The following is an 18549-nucleotide window of genomic DNA, read 5'->3' on the forward strand; positions in this document are numbered from 1 at the left end:
CGGTTCGCAGCCGTTATAAAAAAAAAATAGTTAAAAAAAATAATAATAATAATAATAATAATAATAATATATATATATATATATATATATATATATATATATATATATATATATATATATATATATATATATAAAAGGTTTGTTGTGAACTCAACTGACTGCTACACACTGTACTCGTTTTGGCTTGTTTGAATTTATGTAATGCGTGGTTTGACACATACTGAACTCTTAATTTCTTTTTCTCACTTTCTCAGAACAGTAATTCATTTCTCAGAAAACAAATCTCACCCTCTTTACTGGATTTCACTGGTATACCATGTGATGATGAAATGAGGTTCAAGATAATCATCTTTAGAGAACAACACCAGTGTTTCTTCATTCCATTGCTTTTTAATACAACAACACATTGTGCAACACAAACACCATTTACATCATTAGAAAACTGCATGTGTAGAATAATAACAGTAAAATAATTTCCATACTATTACCACTTACCACCAAATACAAAATTAACATCATATACATATCTTGAATGTCAGAATAAAAAAGAGCAAAAGTAAACACTGTTTTTTGTTGCTTTACCGTTTTAGTGTTTAAATAGGTGTGAGATCATTAAAGATCAAATAGATAAATAATACTACCATTATTTCATAGAAATCAATGACCAGATATAGAGTTCCTATAAAGTTTGTGTCTTTCATGATCTTCACTTGAAAATCAAACAAAACACACTGCTTTTATAATGTTGAGTCTGTGATATTAGACCACATTTACTGGACATCTTTCTTGGCAGTTGTTCCGAAACCTCTTCTTCTGTTTGCAATTTTGTTTCATTTTGTAAATCACAGGAACGATGACGATGATAAAACTGCTTACGACAGCAGCGATGACAGCGACTTTAAATCCACGTCCTTCTGCTCTTTCGTGCTCATATTTTCCTAAATTATCCAAGTTACTTGCTTCTTCTAGAAAGATAAATTTAAAATGTTTCATGACATTAAAACCATTTATTCACAGGTGATTTAAAATTATAAGAGGCTAAAGAGCAGTTTTCTGTCTTTCATAAATAACCTGGAGCTCAATAATCAATAACTATAAAAGAATATATTGTACCTTTCCTGTCATGATCTTCAGTGTCAGTTTCAGGTTTTCTGGGCTCTGTTAATAGATTTTAAAACACTGTTAGTAGATTGAAAATTAAAGTTTCAAACATCCATTGAATCTTATCACAGGTCTTTTATTTTTGTCTGGTTTTTGTCCTTAAAACGCTGTTGTGTGTAGAACTACTTTTTTGGATCTCATCCAAAGCCGTTTCGAATTCAAAATGTAATTTTAAAGATAGTAACGGAGGCTTGAGCCATTTAAAGCTATTCAACTCACCACCAAGAAATGTCAAGTCGCTTTTCAGTCGTTACACTATTTTATTGATAATTCATGGGGCAGCGCTGACAGCGTGATTTACATAGATAATAAAAGTTAATTTAGTAGGTAAAACATGGAAGTTGTTTGTCATTTTTATCCAATTGTTTGTCATATTTGTCTTGAATGAAATGAGATGAGTTGGTGAAGTGATATGAAACTGATTCACTGCTGTGTGTTTATTGGAAAATAATTGCACGCCTTAGAACATTCATTAACCAATCAGAATCAAGCATTCAACAGTCTTGTGGTATAATAAAATATATATTACCTTTCCTACCAGGAGCTTCTTTGATAATTTCAGGTTTACTGGGCTCTGTTAACAGATTTTAAACCACTGTAAATACACTGAAACTACAAGCTGCAAACATTTATTGAATTATAAACAACAGTATTATATACAGTACCTGTTATGTCCACAGTGAATTCTGTTCTTTTCATGTCACATGTTGTTTGAAAAAATAATCTGAATTGTCCTGTCATTGCTGTAGTTGGAGTGTATCTGCATGTGAAGCTGTTCCTCTGTTCACAGGGGTCCAGATGAAACTCTTGTTTACAGATTGCTGAGTTATTATATTTTTCAGGGTATTGAAACTTATACATTATAATGCAGCATTCAGTGCACTTCTGAGGGACACTGCAGGTGAAAGCTACTTGTTTTCCTACAGTTCCTGTCACATCCTCACAGCTTATACTGCAGACATCTGAAAAATAACAATATATATCAGCAACTGAAGAATAATAAAAATGTATGTAGCTATAATAAGAAATTCAGATTCACTTTCATTGAACATTGTGCATCTTTATTTGTGCATGTGTGTAAAAATCAAAATCATATGAATTAAAACATATTCCATTATCTTATATTCAGTCCCTCCTCAAAACTCACACACTCTTTCTAGTGAAAGTTTATTCTCTTACCATCATCAGCTCGACAGACAGCAGTAAAAGTCCAAACCACAATGAACAGTTGCACAGAATTCACAGCATTCATGCTTTTGATTCTGCAATAGAAAAAAGACAGAAATTTGTATCAGATGAGAGACTTAACCACCAAGGAGGACTAACATGGAAGTTCTCGAGATTAAAGATAGAGATTGTTGAGAGAAAATTATCAGGAAAAGTTTGCTTAGATTAAATGAGTTCCTTAAGGAAAAGATAAAAACAACAAGTCTGCCTTCATTTCAACATAGCGCAGCCATATGGACTAGTTTGAAATGACGATTAAATGTTTTAACAACCTATTCTTTCATGCTTCCAAGAAACACCAACATCTTCTAATGCTCATTATGACTTATAATATGATCGAATATAGAGAACGATTTGCACTTTGCAGAGTGAAAAACACTTCGCTTTTACGCTACTTCAAGCCTCGGGTTATGTAATATATCACTCGTCATTTTTAGAGGATTCACACAACATAATGAATCATGCATTAATGTTGAGGTGTTGAAGGGACTCATGGGTGCAAAATACACCCGCGAAACCACAAGATTAATCACAATAAAGCACAAGAGAACACGACGAAACTCCATTCAGAATAATATTACAGTCTACAGCGCCACGCCAGCAACTGATCGAGGCGATATAAAAGCCTTTCTATTTAAATGTCTGAAAAACAAATGCAATTTTGTAGGAACTGTAACACCGATCGGGTAAAATGATCACACACACACACACACACACACACACACACACACACACACACACACACACACTATATTAAACAAATACAGTTAACTAACCAGTTTTCCCGTGATTATGGATTAGGCTAGTAAAGGATCCTGTTGAGAGAAAGAGAGTTATATTCACCTCTGGTCTGTATGTCTTCACCGTCTGAGTTCATTCACACCGAGACTCTTCTGCGACACCAGAATGAGCGAGCTTTCGCTTTCATGCACTCAGACCTCACACAGCTGTTTTGTTGTCACATTTTTGGCCCGCATCCCAATGTCCATACTATCCACCCTAAACAGTACTGAATATTCAACACGATCACATGAGAATGCGTATCAATAGTACGAGTTTGTAATCTCGTAGAATATATACGCCAAAATGAGTTTTGGCGTGCTTATGGCAGGGGCGGCGCCAGCCGATTTTGCCGGGGCTTCAGCCCCGAATGTTTTGAGTCAAGCCCCGAATGTAATGACAGTCACTGAGCAAATATGAAACTGGACAATAGCCTATGCAAACCCCCGAAATCATAAGTTGTTTTATTTCATTGCGCTTTGGCTTTGCATATACTGCATACAGCCTGTAAAAACAGACCTTAAAAATAATCTAGCCTATAGAATACATTTCTTTGCTGTCGGTAGCCTATGGGCTACACCGTTTCTTCCTCTCTGTTGAATATGCAGCAGGTAGGGGAGGAGCTAGCACAGTCAACCGCAAGAGTGCGAGACAGTCAGCGAGCAGGAATTTCAGGTTTGAGGTTTCTTAACAGTGCTCTCAAAATATAATTTTTCTAAACAGATCTCTCTATTAAAATACGTTAAGCAGTTCAATACAGCTTTTCTACAGTATCCGACCATACACCGGCAGCGCTTTCTCTCTCTCGCACATTTGCGCACGCGATCAGCTGGTGATCTGGTGATCAAAATAAAAGCTCAAGGATTTATCTTTTAAAAAGAAATGAGTACACAAGTATTGTAAAAAAGATGTTTGAACCCTTTTTAATGTCCAGGTACAAGTCAACGCTGTTTCTTTGTTCAATTTGCACACTGTATATGGGTTGAAGCTCTTAATTTTGAGTTTCCAGAGTGCACCAGATTGATGCATTTAACCTTAAAATGTACAAAATTTTCTTCCGGGGGGGCATGCCCCCGGACCCCCCTAGAGCTGGTACATCCAACAAAGTTTTACAAATTACAGTGTCAAATAATGTACATTTTCTAAACAAGAATACGACAACAAAAGCTCCTTTCATGTCAGTAAAGCTGTTAATAGAAAATTAAAATGTCTTTGGACAAATATAGATTTGGGCTAAGCCCCGAATGTTTACAATGTCTGGCTCCGCCCCTGGCTTATGGTACGCGTTTTTTCGCGTGCATATGATACGCTCTTTATGGCGTGTATATGATACGCTCTTGGGTAGGATGGGGGTGGGGGAGTGGGGGTTTCGTACGTATAGTACGCCATAAAGTACGTCTCATATGCACGCGAAAAACTGCGTACCATAAACACGCCAAAACTCATTTTGGCGTATATATTCTACGAGATTACAAACTCGTAGCTACTATTGATACACATTTTCGTGTGATCAGGAAGGATAGTATGCACATTGAGACGCAGGCTTGGAAAAGTCCCCTTCATGCCATGTAACGACAAGCTGCTAATGCAATACACTGACTAATATCAAAATCGTTGGTTATTCTTAGACCGTTTAATAACTGTACTGGACTTCATGGCTCAGCTATGCTATAAGAGCAATTCATGACTGCCATCCAAAGATGCAAGGCATTGTTGTTTTACTATTGCATACCTGAACAAACACATCAGGGAGATTTTCTTCTTTGTAAGGCACTAAATTCACTGGAGGAACCCTTATCCACCTATGAACCTGTCAATCTCTCCTCATCAAAGGTAAACAGTTTTTTAATGGATAAACCTCTAATGGCACCACCTCTACATGCAGTTGTTAAACCTTTGTGCCAAAATATGAACTAAAATTTTCCATCATTACAAAAAATTCAAGCCACAACCATTGTGCTCTTTGCGCGATGCTTCCCATGGTGCACAATGCACAATGCAAACACATGCATTTAACAAAGCGGAATCATTGTTTTGTAATATATTAGCAATGCTTATTACCTCTCTTTTTCCTTTCAGTTCCCCATCTGTGTTCAGACCTTCAGCATCACGACCAAGCATAAAAGCCTGATAATAAGTGTATGATGATGAAAGTCATAGTCGATATGAGCTGTCTCTGTCTGTTGTGTCAGTGCATATAAACGCCCTGAAAATGACCAAACTTATGTAGAACATTATGTAGGGGAGAGTGGGGTAGGTTGACCCACCCCGTCTTGGCAGCCGTACCCAATTGCCATGTGACCATATATTTTGGAGCTACGCATTATTTCTGCCAGACTGTGAAAAGGAGAAGCACATGGGAGGAGTGGAATGCGCCAGTTTACTTTAAAAACTGTTTTTGGCTTGTTAAAGTAAGATATTAGCATAACAAATATAATGGCTGTTACATCAAAGCAAATTTGTTCATGTCTAAAAATATTTATGAATCATATTAGTGATTTAGCAATGTATAAAATCATGCAAAGCATTTAGCTAAATATTATCCTGAATTGGTACGCTAGCTTGTTTCCCCCAATGACAGCTATATGGGGCAAAGTGAGCCAAATGCTGTGGGGTAAATTGAGCCAGTGTTTACCCCACCATAATGCATTGAATTAACAGTGTAAATTAAATCTCTGAAGTATAAACTTCTATCATTTCAATGTAATATTATGCAGCTGGGATTGTTTTCTTTTCTTTCTTTTTCATTTTTTTTTAGTTTATTTGATAGGAACAGTGTATAAATCCACCAAATCCTTCTCTGATATGAACCAGAAGATGTTTCATCATATATATCTTTCCACCAGTAGTCTCTAATGGCCTAACATGGTCAACATTGCAGAATAACTACCAGACCATTTTGACTAAAATATTTATTAGTTTCGGTAACATTTATTCATTCTAATTCAGTTTTTATTTAATTTTACTCCAATTTTCTGTTTATTTTATTTTTTTGGTTCAACATATTGTTTCAGATTGTTTCATAAATATTTGTAAGCAGATATTTGATGATTAGATTAGTTTTCAAAAGAGGTAATCTTTTAAAAGAGGTTCAACAACAATGAACATGTTTACTATAGCTCGAGTGTGATTTAGAGGAGGTCAGCCAATGAGTGCAGCATTAATGATGTCCAGTGGTTTGAAATGTCGTCTTCTGCTTCATGCAGTCAGCCTCCAAACAGCCCAGCACTTAAAGAGGAATCCTCAGAGTCTGTGCGTGGTGACACTGCTAAAAAGCTTTTGTTGGCCAGAGCCAAAACTCACATTGAACAACAAACAAGTCCATTCAATACTGTCTGCAACAAATAATGACAGCCTAGAGATGTTTGGCCAGCAAGTAGTGTTGTGGTTTCTACTTTATGCAAAAAAAAATCACTTCTTAAAGATCTTTGATTCCAGACATTTTATTATTTTATTGTACAACAAAGGAAACAGCCTCTTCAGGAGACAGCTCCAGATTTCTGCTCTGATCTCATTATATATCCAGGCAAATGCCCTGTGCCATACATTCTATAGACATTCTTGTAAAGGTCCTTTTACATTCTGCAGCTTGGAATAGAATTTTCCATATGCTTTACATTTCTCATCAAACTTAGCAACACATGCATAAGGCCTTGTACTCTCATGTATTCTGCAACCTTAACGCACATGTAAAAACTTTTCATATGATTGTAATTGCGAATTGAGATTATGTAAAAACTTTCATTTGATTGTAATTGTTCACTTGTGTTGTGTAACGTTGTTGGAGCAAAAGTTGTGTGTGAAGTGCTCTCTCTGTCTCTCTCTCGCTCTCCCCCTGTTGCTTCGTGCTAATTGTGAACACAGGTGCAGCTGTTTATGTGGGTGGAGCCGGGAATCGTTCAGTGGATAAAAGCTTGGAGGGAAGACTGCTCGATGAGTTCCCTCTCCTGCTTCCTGTTGTTGTACCAGCCGAGTGTGTGTGTACGCTGCTGGACTAGCCTTTGAAGTAAATCCTGGTGTAGAGAACAAATTGTTAGCGGTATAGGCCGGTAAATGTTCAATTGCCCTTTCCCATGCAGACCGTTTGTTAGTGGGAGGCCCTTTTTTGTTTAATTACTATTTTTCTCCTGTTTATTAGCAGGGAGGTAAGACTTGTGTTTTTCTTTTGTTATCTTTTTTCCAGGGAAGATCTTTAAAAGTAGTATCCCCATCTTTTGTTTGTTGTTTTGGCCGACCCACGGACTTAAAGCCATTCTTTAACTTTCTTTAAGAAATAAACAAATTTCCTCTCTGACTCAACTGGTGACATTGTGGTGTTTGTGGGAGCAGGAGACGGGACTCCGGGCGACACATGTTATAATGTGTCGCTCTCTATGTTACGACCGAAGGCTGTGTTTGTGGAATTCGTAACAAAGCTCAAGAGGCAGAGCAGGCAAGCCAGTACCAACCACTAGTTGTGGGGCCATCTTCATGTCAGTCAAGGCCTTACACACCTGTGCCAGTGCAATATCAGGTATACAAGGCGCCCAGCTGAGCCCTCAATGTCAAAGTGGACCCAGGCCCAGTCACAAAGTCAGCCTCACCACTCTCTTTTGTAAGGATGCTTAATTTGGAGCATGATTAATTTAACACAACTTCTGTAATGTCCCAGGTGAAAAAAATTACATTTCTATAATGTACTTAAAGTGATATTTTTGCGCACTAATTTTGTATTTAAAATGCTAAAAATTCTTCTTTAGTACTTAAGATAGTCTCAAGAACATCTAAGCATGAATATGAACTAAAATGTGCTTTTAATAAACTATCTCTGTATTAAAAAAAAAAAAAGATTAATTACCACTTGTAGTACACTAGAGGTCTTCACCCGCTATCCGCATATAGTGATTTTCTTCCCGACCCGACGGGTCCCGCTAAAGATCGTTTCCAGAATATCGAGTTTAATCTTCCCTTAAAGAAAGAGAGTGATTGGGTATAACAAATATAAAATGTTGCATATACAAGATTTGTTATTTGTCTATGATGCTGTCAACACCCTAAAAATGTCAGAGAAAAATTGTTGGCTTAGCTATACTGCAAAATGAAATCTTTTTTAACATCCATGCAACAACAGAATGACGCTGACTGACGACCGTTTCAGAACGTCTCTCCTCCAAAGTCCGATCACAAAGGTTGAATGTTCTCTGAAGGTTCACTCGCGCAGACCTCTAATGCAAAGAACATATTGCCAGGTTTCTCAGGACAGAGAACTGGTGACTGTGTGAGCGCCAGCACTGCAGAAAGTTTTGTTCACTTCAAGTTCAAGCACAGATGCGCGGATGTCAAATCATCTCGGGAGTGAGCGGCTTATTGTCAGACCGCCCGCAGTACACTAGTTACCGACCGCAATCCGCCTTTTTTATTCAAAATGTAAGGACTTTAAGTAAATGTAATTAATTTCACCATTGTGAACTCATGTTTCCATTTGAAAGAAGTTTCTCTCTTGGTCTGAGTATTTAAATTGATGTTGCAAGAGGCTCAGGGGGTGATTCTGTAATCAGATCAGCCCACATTGGTGAGTGTCCTACAGACGTGTGTATTTTTCTAATGTCAGCAGGCCCGGATTAACACAGTGTAGTGTCCTAGGGTGACCACATTTGAAGTGATGGTAAATAAGACTTACCTAAGCAGAATTTTTTTTTCTAGAATTTGTGCTTGCAAAATCGTTAATTAATTCTGCCTTCACGTGCTATTGGAATTATCGTAAATACGAGGTAAAAATTGTACATGAACATTTACATATATGTGTAATCATTTGAGGAATATTGTATGTTTTATAGGCTACATAGCGAATATTGCCTGCATTTGATCTAAATAACAGAATCGTAAGCCAATGGACTATCTAGATAGCACTGTGAATTTGGTTGTCAGTGCATGGGACACCACATAGGCCTATCATTTTGGATTTAATAAGATTTTCCCAATAAATAGGCAAGAATAAACCTGTGTCCTCCATGCAGCGGCATGCACAGACCTCCGCGAGGGCAGGGGCGAAATCGCGTTCTGGGGGAGGAGAAATGGGAACGCGGGGCACCGCGATGTAGAGACCTACATCGGATGGGACGGATTTTTCAGTCCCGCGCCCATCAAATCTTGTCCCGCGCCGCACTCTGTTGCGTTGTGTCCCGCGGATCTCTACCGCGATGCGACCGCAAAGGGCACTTTCACTTTCGCGATCAAAGGGGCAGGGCTCTTTATATTCTGTCCGTATATTGTAGATATTGTATATGTATATTTTGTATGTATCTTTCCAGCTAAATAATATACAAAACACGATTTTTTAATCACTTGGTGCCCCCCTATTGGCTGGTGCCGCACTCGCCCAATCCCGTCTATGGATAATCCGGCCCTGAATGTCAGGTATTCGTCTTTTACTCTGTTTGTGAGCATTTGATGTTTTGTATTGATCATATTTGAATCGATTATGTAATTGGCATTTACATTTACCTGACTAATACATTGTTATATTTGATTTTATTCTGATTTACTCTGAAAATATTGACTCTAGTAGATTACGTTAAATCCATAACCCCGCAACTCAGGTTAGTAACAGACTAAAGTACAGTTTAGGTGGAGCAGTGGGGCACACCAACTGATAATTTAGAGCTCTGACTAACACATTGGCATTAGTTATGTGAAATATTTTATGTTTAAAGTGTTGGTCTCAGCATTAAAGGAAGGTAGACAGAGGGTCTTTTGTGATCTAACATAAGGTTTTCTTTATGTACTGGAACCACTCCTAAGTACAGTGGCAGAGCCAGGATTTTTTCATAGGGCAAGCGATTCAGGAAGAAAGTGGTGCGGCCGTGCTTTCCACGCTTTTTTAGACGCGATATGTGAACAGCCCCTAATATGACAACTTTTTAGTGATCATAGAGGGAGCATGCCAAATCCCTTAAGCAGTAGCCTATGCTTATTTTTGCACACAGAATTGCACATATAACCAAGGCAATATTAGGTTTTTATTTCTATGTCACAATTTTTTAAATAATAGTGCACAATTATACACAGCTGTGTATAATTGCACTCACTGATAGAAAAACAGTTGTACTATATATCATGCAACACTCGGTTTTGAAAAAAAGACAGTTTTGTGTTTTATTAACAGACATTGACTGTATTCCAAAACATTACAATCTCTTTTTTTGTCACACACAGTATTGCAACTTTCACCTGGCGTCTTAACACCCAAATTATATTACATAACTTGTCTGGGCACACAACCTGTTAACAGAGTACACAAATAACACACACGTTGTACTCTTTCCCATCATCCAGTCACTCTAAATGGCACATTTTTATTAAACTATTAAACAGATTAGGTCACATGACATACACTTCGCAGTGTGATTGGATTGCCTGTACCACAGAGAAAAAAAAAAAAAAAAAAAAAACAAAGCTGGAAAACCAAATAAAATTACAAATACAAATGAGAGTATAGCTTATACATATTTATCATAGTCAAGTTAAATTTTATTAACTTGAGCTTTGTTGCTGGTTTTGTTACACCTGCAACCATATCATCAGTTGGATAGCACTCTAAGTCTGCCTTAATTTATTACTGATTTCACAGAATGGTATTTAATGTCCACATATTGGCGATCTCACTTTGTAAAGAAAGACTTTGCGCCTGCGCATACGCATTCTTTCACAGAGCACTCGCACCAAACTTATTTTTACAGTTTACTGCACTTTGATATTCTTCTCATTATTTCCATATAGCTGCTAATAAATCGGAAGTCTCGCAGCTTCACAAAAAATAAAATGAAAAAAATATAGGCCTTTATCACAGTTCGCGTGTCGTCACATCCTGCTCCGATTAGTAGCGTAAAGTAATTTAAACGTGCATTATTGTCAATGGACAGACCTCAGTTTTTAGAAGAAAATTAAACTAATTTAGTTGAACTGAACAATAAATATCAGTATTTAAAACTGTTTATTTACACGATACCCTACTATGTATAACATTAGTCCTATCTGAGAGATGTGATTGTCAGTCATGAGGAGATTAACAAGCAGCGCGCAGCTCAAGTTACTTACAGAGGAACCATTAGACTGATTTAATTTTATTTTGTTCATTTTTGCATTATATTACCAGCCATTATTGTCTAGAGTATAACACTATCCAATCACTGTACTCAAATATGGACGATATGACTTATTTATGATGATCAGACCAATTATTTTTTAACAATCGTCTATGGGCTGGAAATATTCCTTTATTTAAACAACTTTGATTTAATTATTGATTATTGCATTAAGTAGATGCATGAAAGTAAGTAAATGCACTTTAATTAAACCTTTAATTTAATACCCCACCCCCCAAAATAGACATTATATTTTATGATTTGTCTAATTCTAATGCTCTTTAACGTGATATGTTGTTTGCATTTTGTATTCTTGCAGTTTTGCAATAAAATAAGGTGATCAGACTCTGCACATACACATACAGTATGGCTTGCGCTTTCCCCTTTAAATCACGAAATAACCGTCTGAATATCATGACACCCTTTTTCTCTGATTCACAATAAACTGAGGTTGTATAAGAAGTATCTGTGCTGAATTTTACATAAATCAACAACAATCCCGTGCTGTGGGCACAGCCATTGATACAATTTGAAGCTTCCGCTTTGAACACGGAAGTGTGATAAAGGCCTATAAGGTTGGATAGACTAAACATGTAATAAACATGTGCATGAAATCACGTTTTCACAAGATTCATGTTTTGGTAGTTTACACGGATATGACAGTATCATTATCAAAAATTTGATTTTTTCAGGCCACCAAAACGCTGTTGTTGTATAAATGAATGGCCAAAAAACGCATAAAAAATTTCTGTTTTTAGTCGAAAGCAGTGTCGTATAAACAGCACCTTTACATTATTTCTGTCAGGACCACTATCGTCAAATTATGATTGATAATGCATAGAGTTTGTATTGGCGGTATGGTTCTGTTCTGGGCAAGAACTCCCTGTGCATCCATGCAGCCTAGTATGGATAAGAGCCGGGAGAGCAGCAATAACCCCCCTAGGGTAAACAGAACAGAACCAACATATGCAGAATATCATCAAATGTCATAATTTAACATGTACACATATTTCAAGAATTAGTCTGATTAGGAGAATAATAAGGCTGATCCTGACTAAAGAGAGGAGGAGCTGGGGATGGAGGAGGGTAGTTTGCTCCTGAGAAATGCAATAGCTGCTGATAATACTGAGGAGCTTATATATGGATGCTGTGATAGGCATCATATTCCTATAGGTCACCTGGGAGTCAGCTGATGTGAGCTTGACTGATGTGACCTGCCAGAACTGACGCTAACACTGGATCTTTACATGAAAAATGAAACAAAATTCACAATTTTCATTCCGTTTCATTCTGATCTTTTACTGTTGTCATTGTTGGTTCTTCAGAAGCACCTCTTTCATATTCTATCTGGGATCCAGAAGGGATTGGAGCGTTTGAACCATCTTTACACAAAAGACTGATATCCCGATGATGAAGATGATGATGAAACAGCCAACAACAGCACCAGGGAACATAGGGGCTGTAGATCCTGTTTGATATGATATAGTAAAATTAAGAATATTCCATAATGTCTACTGATGTATTCAAATGCATAAAATTGTTCATAAAACAACCATATTTCATATTTCTATTGGACTTCTCACACAGACTTCACAATACACTTCTGCTGCTGTTAGAATATGTACTCATATCTAACTGTACTCTATACAGAAACATATCAGACTGTCAATATTTGTAAACTCTCCCATGATTAATAAGACTTGAGCATCTTTTACCATGTCAATTTCTGTGATTTGACATTAAGGATATTTCTGACAAGTGATAGAAGAGCAGTTTCCATTTTTATAGTAATTCAGAACAGTAAACAATAATCAGTTGTTATTTAATATGGTATGATACCTGTATTAACATGAACATGCTAAATAACTGTGTTCTAACCTGAATTCACACTCAGTAATAAAAAACTGTAATAGAATGTAATATATTTCTTACCAGGATCTTCAGAGCCAGTTTTAAGTTTATTGTGCTCTGTGAACAGATTTTAAAACACAGTTAGTAGATTGAAAATTATTTATTGAATTATAAACAACAGTATTATATACAGTACCTGTTATGTCCACAGTGAATTCTGTGCTTTTCGGTCCACTCTTTTTTGTTTGCACAAAGAATTTGAATCGTCCTGTCATTGCTTTAGTTGCATTGTATCTGCATGTGAAGTTGTTTCTCTGTTCACAAGGGTCCTGAGGAAGATCTTGTCTACAGATTGATTTATTGTCATTATAGTTCTCAGTGTAATAAAACTTATATTTTTCAATGCAGCATTCAGAGCAGTTCTGAGAGACGCTGCAGGTGAGATTTGCTTCTTTCCCCACAGTCACATTTTTACAGCTTACACTGCAGACCATCTTATTTGAAGAAAAAAAGATTATATCAGTTTAATACATCAACAGAAAACTAATTTCACATCATGTGTCATATTACACATCAAAAGTAAAGTTGAAGTGTGTCGCTTGATTGATTATATACAGTAATGTTTATATAACAGCAGTAAGTTTTATTGCTCTATAACAACTATATAACAGCTTCTTGAGTTCTGTTATTAACCTGAATTTGTATTCAATATATAATTATAAAAGAATGTAATATCATTTTTGTCAGGAGCTTCAGTGACAGTTTCAGGATTAATGAGCTCTGAGAACTGATTTAAACCACTGTTAGTAGATTGAATATAAATGTACAGTTGCAAACAGTTATTGAATTATAAACAACAGTATTATACTGTACCTGCTTTGTTCACAGTCGATTCTGTTTTTATTGGTCCACACTTGATTGTTTGCACCAAGAATTTGAATTGTCTCATCATTTCTGTAGTTGGAGTGTATCTGCATGTAAAGCTGTTTCTCTGTTCACAGGAGCCCTCAGGAAGATCTTCTCTACAGATTGTTGAGTCATATTTTTCAGGGTATTCAAACTTATACTTTATAAAGCAGCATTCAGAGCACTTCTGAGAGACATTACAGATGAAATTTACTTTTTCACCCACAGTTCCAGTCACATTCATACAGCTTACACTGCAGACATCTGAAAAATAACAATGTTTATCATATAATGCATCAACTGAACAATAAAAGAAATGTCTGTAGCTTTAATAATATAAAAAAAAAATCAGATTTACTTCCACTGAATATTGTGCTTCTTTATTTTTGTATATATGTATGAAATTCATATGAACCAAAAACATTTACCATTTCCATTATCTTATATTCAGTCCCTCCTCAAAACTCTCACACACTCCCTCTAGAGGAAAGTTTATTCTCTTACCATCATCAGCTCGACAGACAGCAGTAAAAGTCCAAACCAGAATGAACAGTTGCACAGAATTTACAGCATTCATGGTTTTGATTCTGTAATAGAAAAAAAGACAGAAATTTGCACTAAAAGAAAGACTTAACACGATTAAATAAATAGAGATGATTTACTTAAAGTTGAGTAGAAATGTAAGAATTTATCAGCCAAAGTTTGCTTGGATTAAATCAGCTCCGTTAGGAATAGCTCAAAACTACAAGCCTGTCTTCATCTGAACATATGGATACTTTAATGCTGGTTTAAAGTCGCTTAGTTTGAAATGACGATTACATTTTTTAAATAAATTATTCTTTCATTTTAGTAAAGAATATTATTTTCCTGTTGAGAGAGAGAGTTCTTCTCACCTCTGGTCTGTATGTGTTCTCCGTCTGAGTTCATTCACTCTGAGACTCTCTCTGCAGCGACACCAGCATATAAACGACCGACTGAACTTTCGGTTTCACATCGAGTCAGTTTTCACACGGCTGTCCTGCTGTGATTTTTTGGCCAGCAGCGGGTGCTCCTGTCACTATCCTGCAAATTTCCCTTCATGCCATAACGGTGACGACAGCTGCCTAATGCAAAAACAAGCTTATCGTTCTAGTGAAGTTTTATTGCCTAAACACCGTCAAGAACGTCACAAGAGAAGTTTGGTGGATTTCATTATAATTTGTTATTTATTTCTGTATTCCAGGCCATCATAAAGAGCAAACATACTGTAGGCCTATGAAAGACCAGGAACAAAATGAAAGAATAAAGAAACTTTAAAGAAATAAAAAGTAAACAAAACAATTTAATGTAGTGTTTCCTTCACTTTCAGTGTGGACACTTCAATGTTTTTGGATTTGTAAAGTAAAAGTTATAGTTTTTATTTTTGAAGTATAAAGATAAAAAGAGGCATGTTGTTGTATTTTTAAATGTAATGCTTATTGTAATTAATGGGGTTATTATTTAACTTTTACACGAATTAGATGTACTTTTCAGACATCTTTGCTTTCACTAAAACCTAATTGAGTGAAGTCATTCAATTTGATTTAACAGGGTTTATATTGTGACATATCTTCAATTAAAATATGGATAATTATGTAAATATTCATATGCCTGTACATAAATCATAATTTTACCTTTCAGATAAATCTTTTACTGGGATTCTTCTTTGTGTGTCATCGATTATTCAATTATTCAACTAAACTGTCAAAATTAAACTTTAAATACAATAGTTGATTTAGTATGTTAGCCCACATTAATGACACTTTAAAAAATATATAAATATTAATAAGAATATACATTCTGTATATGTGTATCCATCTCACGCCTCTTAATGTTTGACATTTGTGCTATAACAAATAAATTAGCAAATGTTTCTAATTATTTACTGTAACAACACATTGGCTGATCATCATCATCCTGCACATGATAAACATATCTACATTGCCCGGTTTAACAAAGTCTTAAGTCTAGTCTCAAACTAAAATGCATGTTTGAGCGGTTTTATTTAAAAATAACTTCATAAAATATGTCAGTGTCATTGTTTCGTCTCATGATGCACACCTGTAATGTTTTTAAAAGGCACGTTTATACGCTGATTTAACTAAGGTCGAGTCCTGGCTTAATCTAGGCCCTGTCTGTGAAACTAGGCTCATATGTTACAGTTGAAAAGTAACTAGGTGTCTTCCCACATGTGACCCCTACATTATATTCATACATGTATAACACTTGAGCAGTATAACACTTAGTAGTATAGCAGTATAACACATATTTAATAATTTAATAAATACAATTACAATGCTAACTTAAAAAAAACAATGAGCAAATACAATGGCATATACAATATGGATATATGACACTCAGAACTGTTAAAATAAAAACATTATTTACTCAAATTATTAAAGTCTTTTGAAACAAAGGCAGAGTTATTAACTGATGAAGATCATCTCAACATGGCCAAATATTGGCTGATTAATTGGTCTGATCAATATATTGATCTATCATTGTTTCTGACACTGTATGAATTTTACAGTTCAATTAAAGGCATCTTTGGATAAAGTGAACATTATCACTTGTGCGATCTTTACATGAAAAATGAAACAAAACTCACAGCTTTCATTTTGTTTCATTCTGATCATTTACTGTTGTTATTGTTGGTTCTTCAGAAGCACCTCTTTCATATTTCATCTGTAATCCAGAAGGGTTGGAGCATTTGAACCTCTTTACACAAAAGACTGATATCCCGATGATGAAGATGATGATGAAACAGCCAACAACAGCACCAGGGAACATAGGGGCTGTAGATCCTGTTTGATATGATATATAGTAAAATTAAGAATATTCCGTAATGTCTACAGATGTATTCAAATGCATAAAATTGTTCATAAAACAACCATATTTTAGCCTATTGGACTTCTCACACAGACTTCACAATACACTTCTGCTGCTTTAAGCATCCTTTACCATGTCAATTTCTGTGATTTGACATTAAGGATATTTCTGACAAGTGATAAAAGAGCAGTTTCCATTTTTATAGTAGTTCAGAACAGTAAACAATGATCAATTGTTTTTTCATATGGTATGATACCTGTATTAACATGAACATGCTAATAACTACTTATTTAATTTTTGTTAAATAACAACAGTAGCAAATAGTTTAAAAGAATATCTAACAGCTTCCTGTGTACTATAATAGAATGTAATATATTTCTTACCAGGATCTTCAGAGCCAGTTTGTTTATTGTGCTCTGTGAACAGATTTAAACCAATGTGTAACGAAGGCAGGACTCAGAGTAAGATCCAAATGCAGCGTTTTATTTGAAGTGAGCGTGGTCGTACAGGCAGGGTCAAACAGGAACAAACAGGAGCAATAAGGAACAGGCAGAGTCGTAGTCAGGGTACAGGCAAGGATCGAGGCAGGCAGCAATGGGTCATAAAACAGGAATCAGGCAGGAACAGTAACAAACAGGTAAACAGGGAAATAACGCTTGGAATTGTACACTGAGGAAACAAGACTTCGCAGTGAGGTGGTGTGTGTATGAGTCTTTTATAGTCCAGGTAATGTGTGGCAGCTGGGTGTGGTGATTAGTGTGGAGTGATTGTGAAGTGAGTGCAGGTGATGAGCAATGGAGGATCATGGGAAATGTAGTCCGGGATGTGACAGGAACAGACGTGATCGTGACACAATGTTAGTAGATTGAAAATAATTAATTGAATTATAAACAACAGTATTATATACAGTACCTGTTATGTCCACAGTGAATTCTGTGCTTTTCGGTCCACACGTTGTTTGCACAAAGAATATGAATCGTCCTGTCATTGCTTTAGTTGCATTGTATCTGCATGTGAAGTTGTTTCTCTGTTCACAGGAGCCCAGAGGAAGATCTTGTCTACAGATAACTTTATTGTCATTATAGTTCTCAGTGTAATAAAACTTATATTTTTCAATGCAGCATTCAGAGCAGTTCTGAGAGACGCTGCAGGTGAGATTTGCTTCTTTCCCCACAGTCACATTTTTACAGCTTACACTGCAACCATCTTATTGAAGAAAAAAAGATTATATCAGTTTAATACATCAACAGAAAACTAATTTCATTATGTGTCATATTACACATCAAAAGTAAAGTTGAAAGTGTGTCGCTTGATTATAAACAGTAATGTTTATATAACAACAGCAGTACATTTTATTGCTCTATAACAACTATATAACAGCTTCTTGTGCTCTGTTAGTAACCTGAATTTGTGTTTCTTTATATAATTATAAAAGAATGTAATATCATTTTTGTCAGGAGCTTCAGTGACAGTTTCAGGTTTAATGAGCTCTGTGAACTGATTTAATCCACTGTTAGTAGATGGAAAATAAATGTACAGTTGCAAACAGTTATTGAATTATAAACAACAGTATTATACTGTACCTGCTTTGTTCACAGTCGATTCTGTTTTTATTGGTCCACACTTGATTGTTTTGCACCTAAGAATTCTGAAT

At 35.9% G+C, this 18549-nt stretch overlaps 1 protein-coding gene across 3 annotated transcripts; it reads right to left on the reverse strand.

Annotated features, from left to right (window-relative positions):
• Window positions 1-436: 436 nt before the first annotated feature.
• On the reverse strand, window positions 437-15028 carry LOC125261568. Of its 3 annotated transcripts, none has more exons than XM_048180119.1 (6): window positions 14711-15028; window positions 2341-2423; window positions 1827-2123; window positions 1691-1735; window positions 1114-1158; window positions 437-965 (listed from the first exon to the last, which is right to left on the reverse strand). In XM_048180119.1, exons 2-6 carry the CDS (start codon window positions 2411-2413, stop codon window positions 760-762), a joined length of 666 nt encoding a protein of 221 aa, XP_048036076.1. In that variant the 5' UTR covers window positions 2414-2423; window positions 14711-15028; the 3' UTR covers window positions 437-759. The 3 variants fall into 3 exon arrangements, with proteins under 3 accessions (XP_048036076.1, XP_048036077.1, XP_048036075.1); XM_048180120.1 differs by lacking the exon at window positions 14711-15028 and adding an exon at window positions 5230-5377 and having other exon boundaries at window positions 438-965; XM_048180118.1 differs by lacking the exon at window positions 14711-15028 and adding an exon at window positions 3232-3384 and having other exon boundaries at window positions 439-965.
• Window positions 15029-18549: the final 3521 nt, after the last annotated feature.

Source organism: Megalobrama amblycephala, unplaced genomic scaffold (assembly GCF_018812025.1).
Source record: "Megalobrama amblycephala isolate DHTTF-2021 unplaced genomic scaffold, ASM1881202v1 scaffold434, whole genome shotgun sequence".
Lineage (NCBI taxonomy): Eukaryota > Metazoa > Chordata > Actinopteri > Cypriniformes > Xenocyprididae > Megalobrama > Megalobrama amblycephala.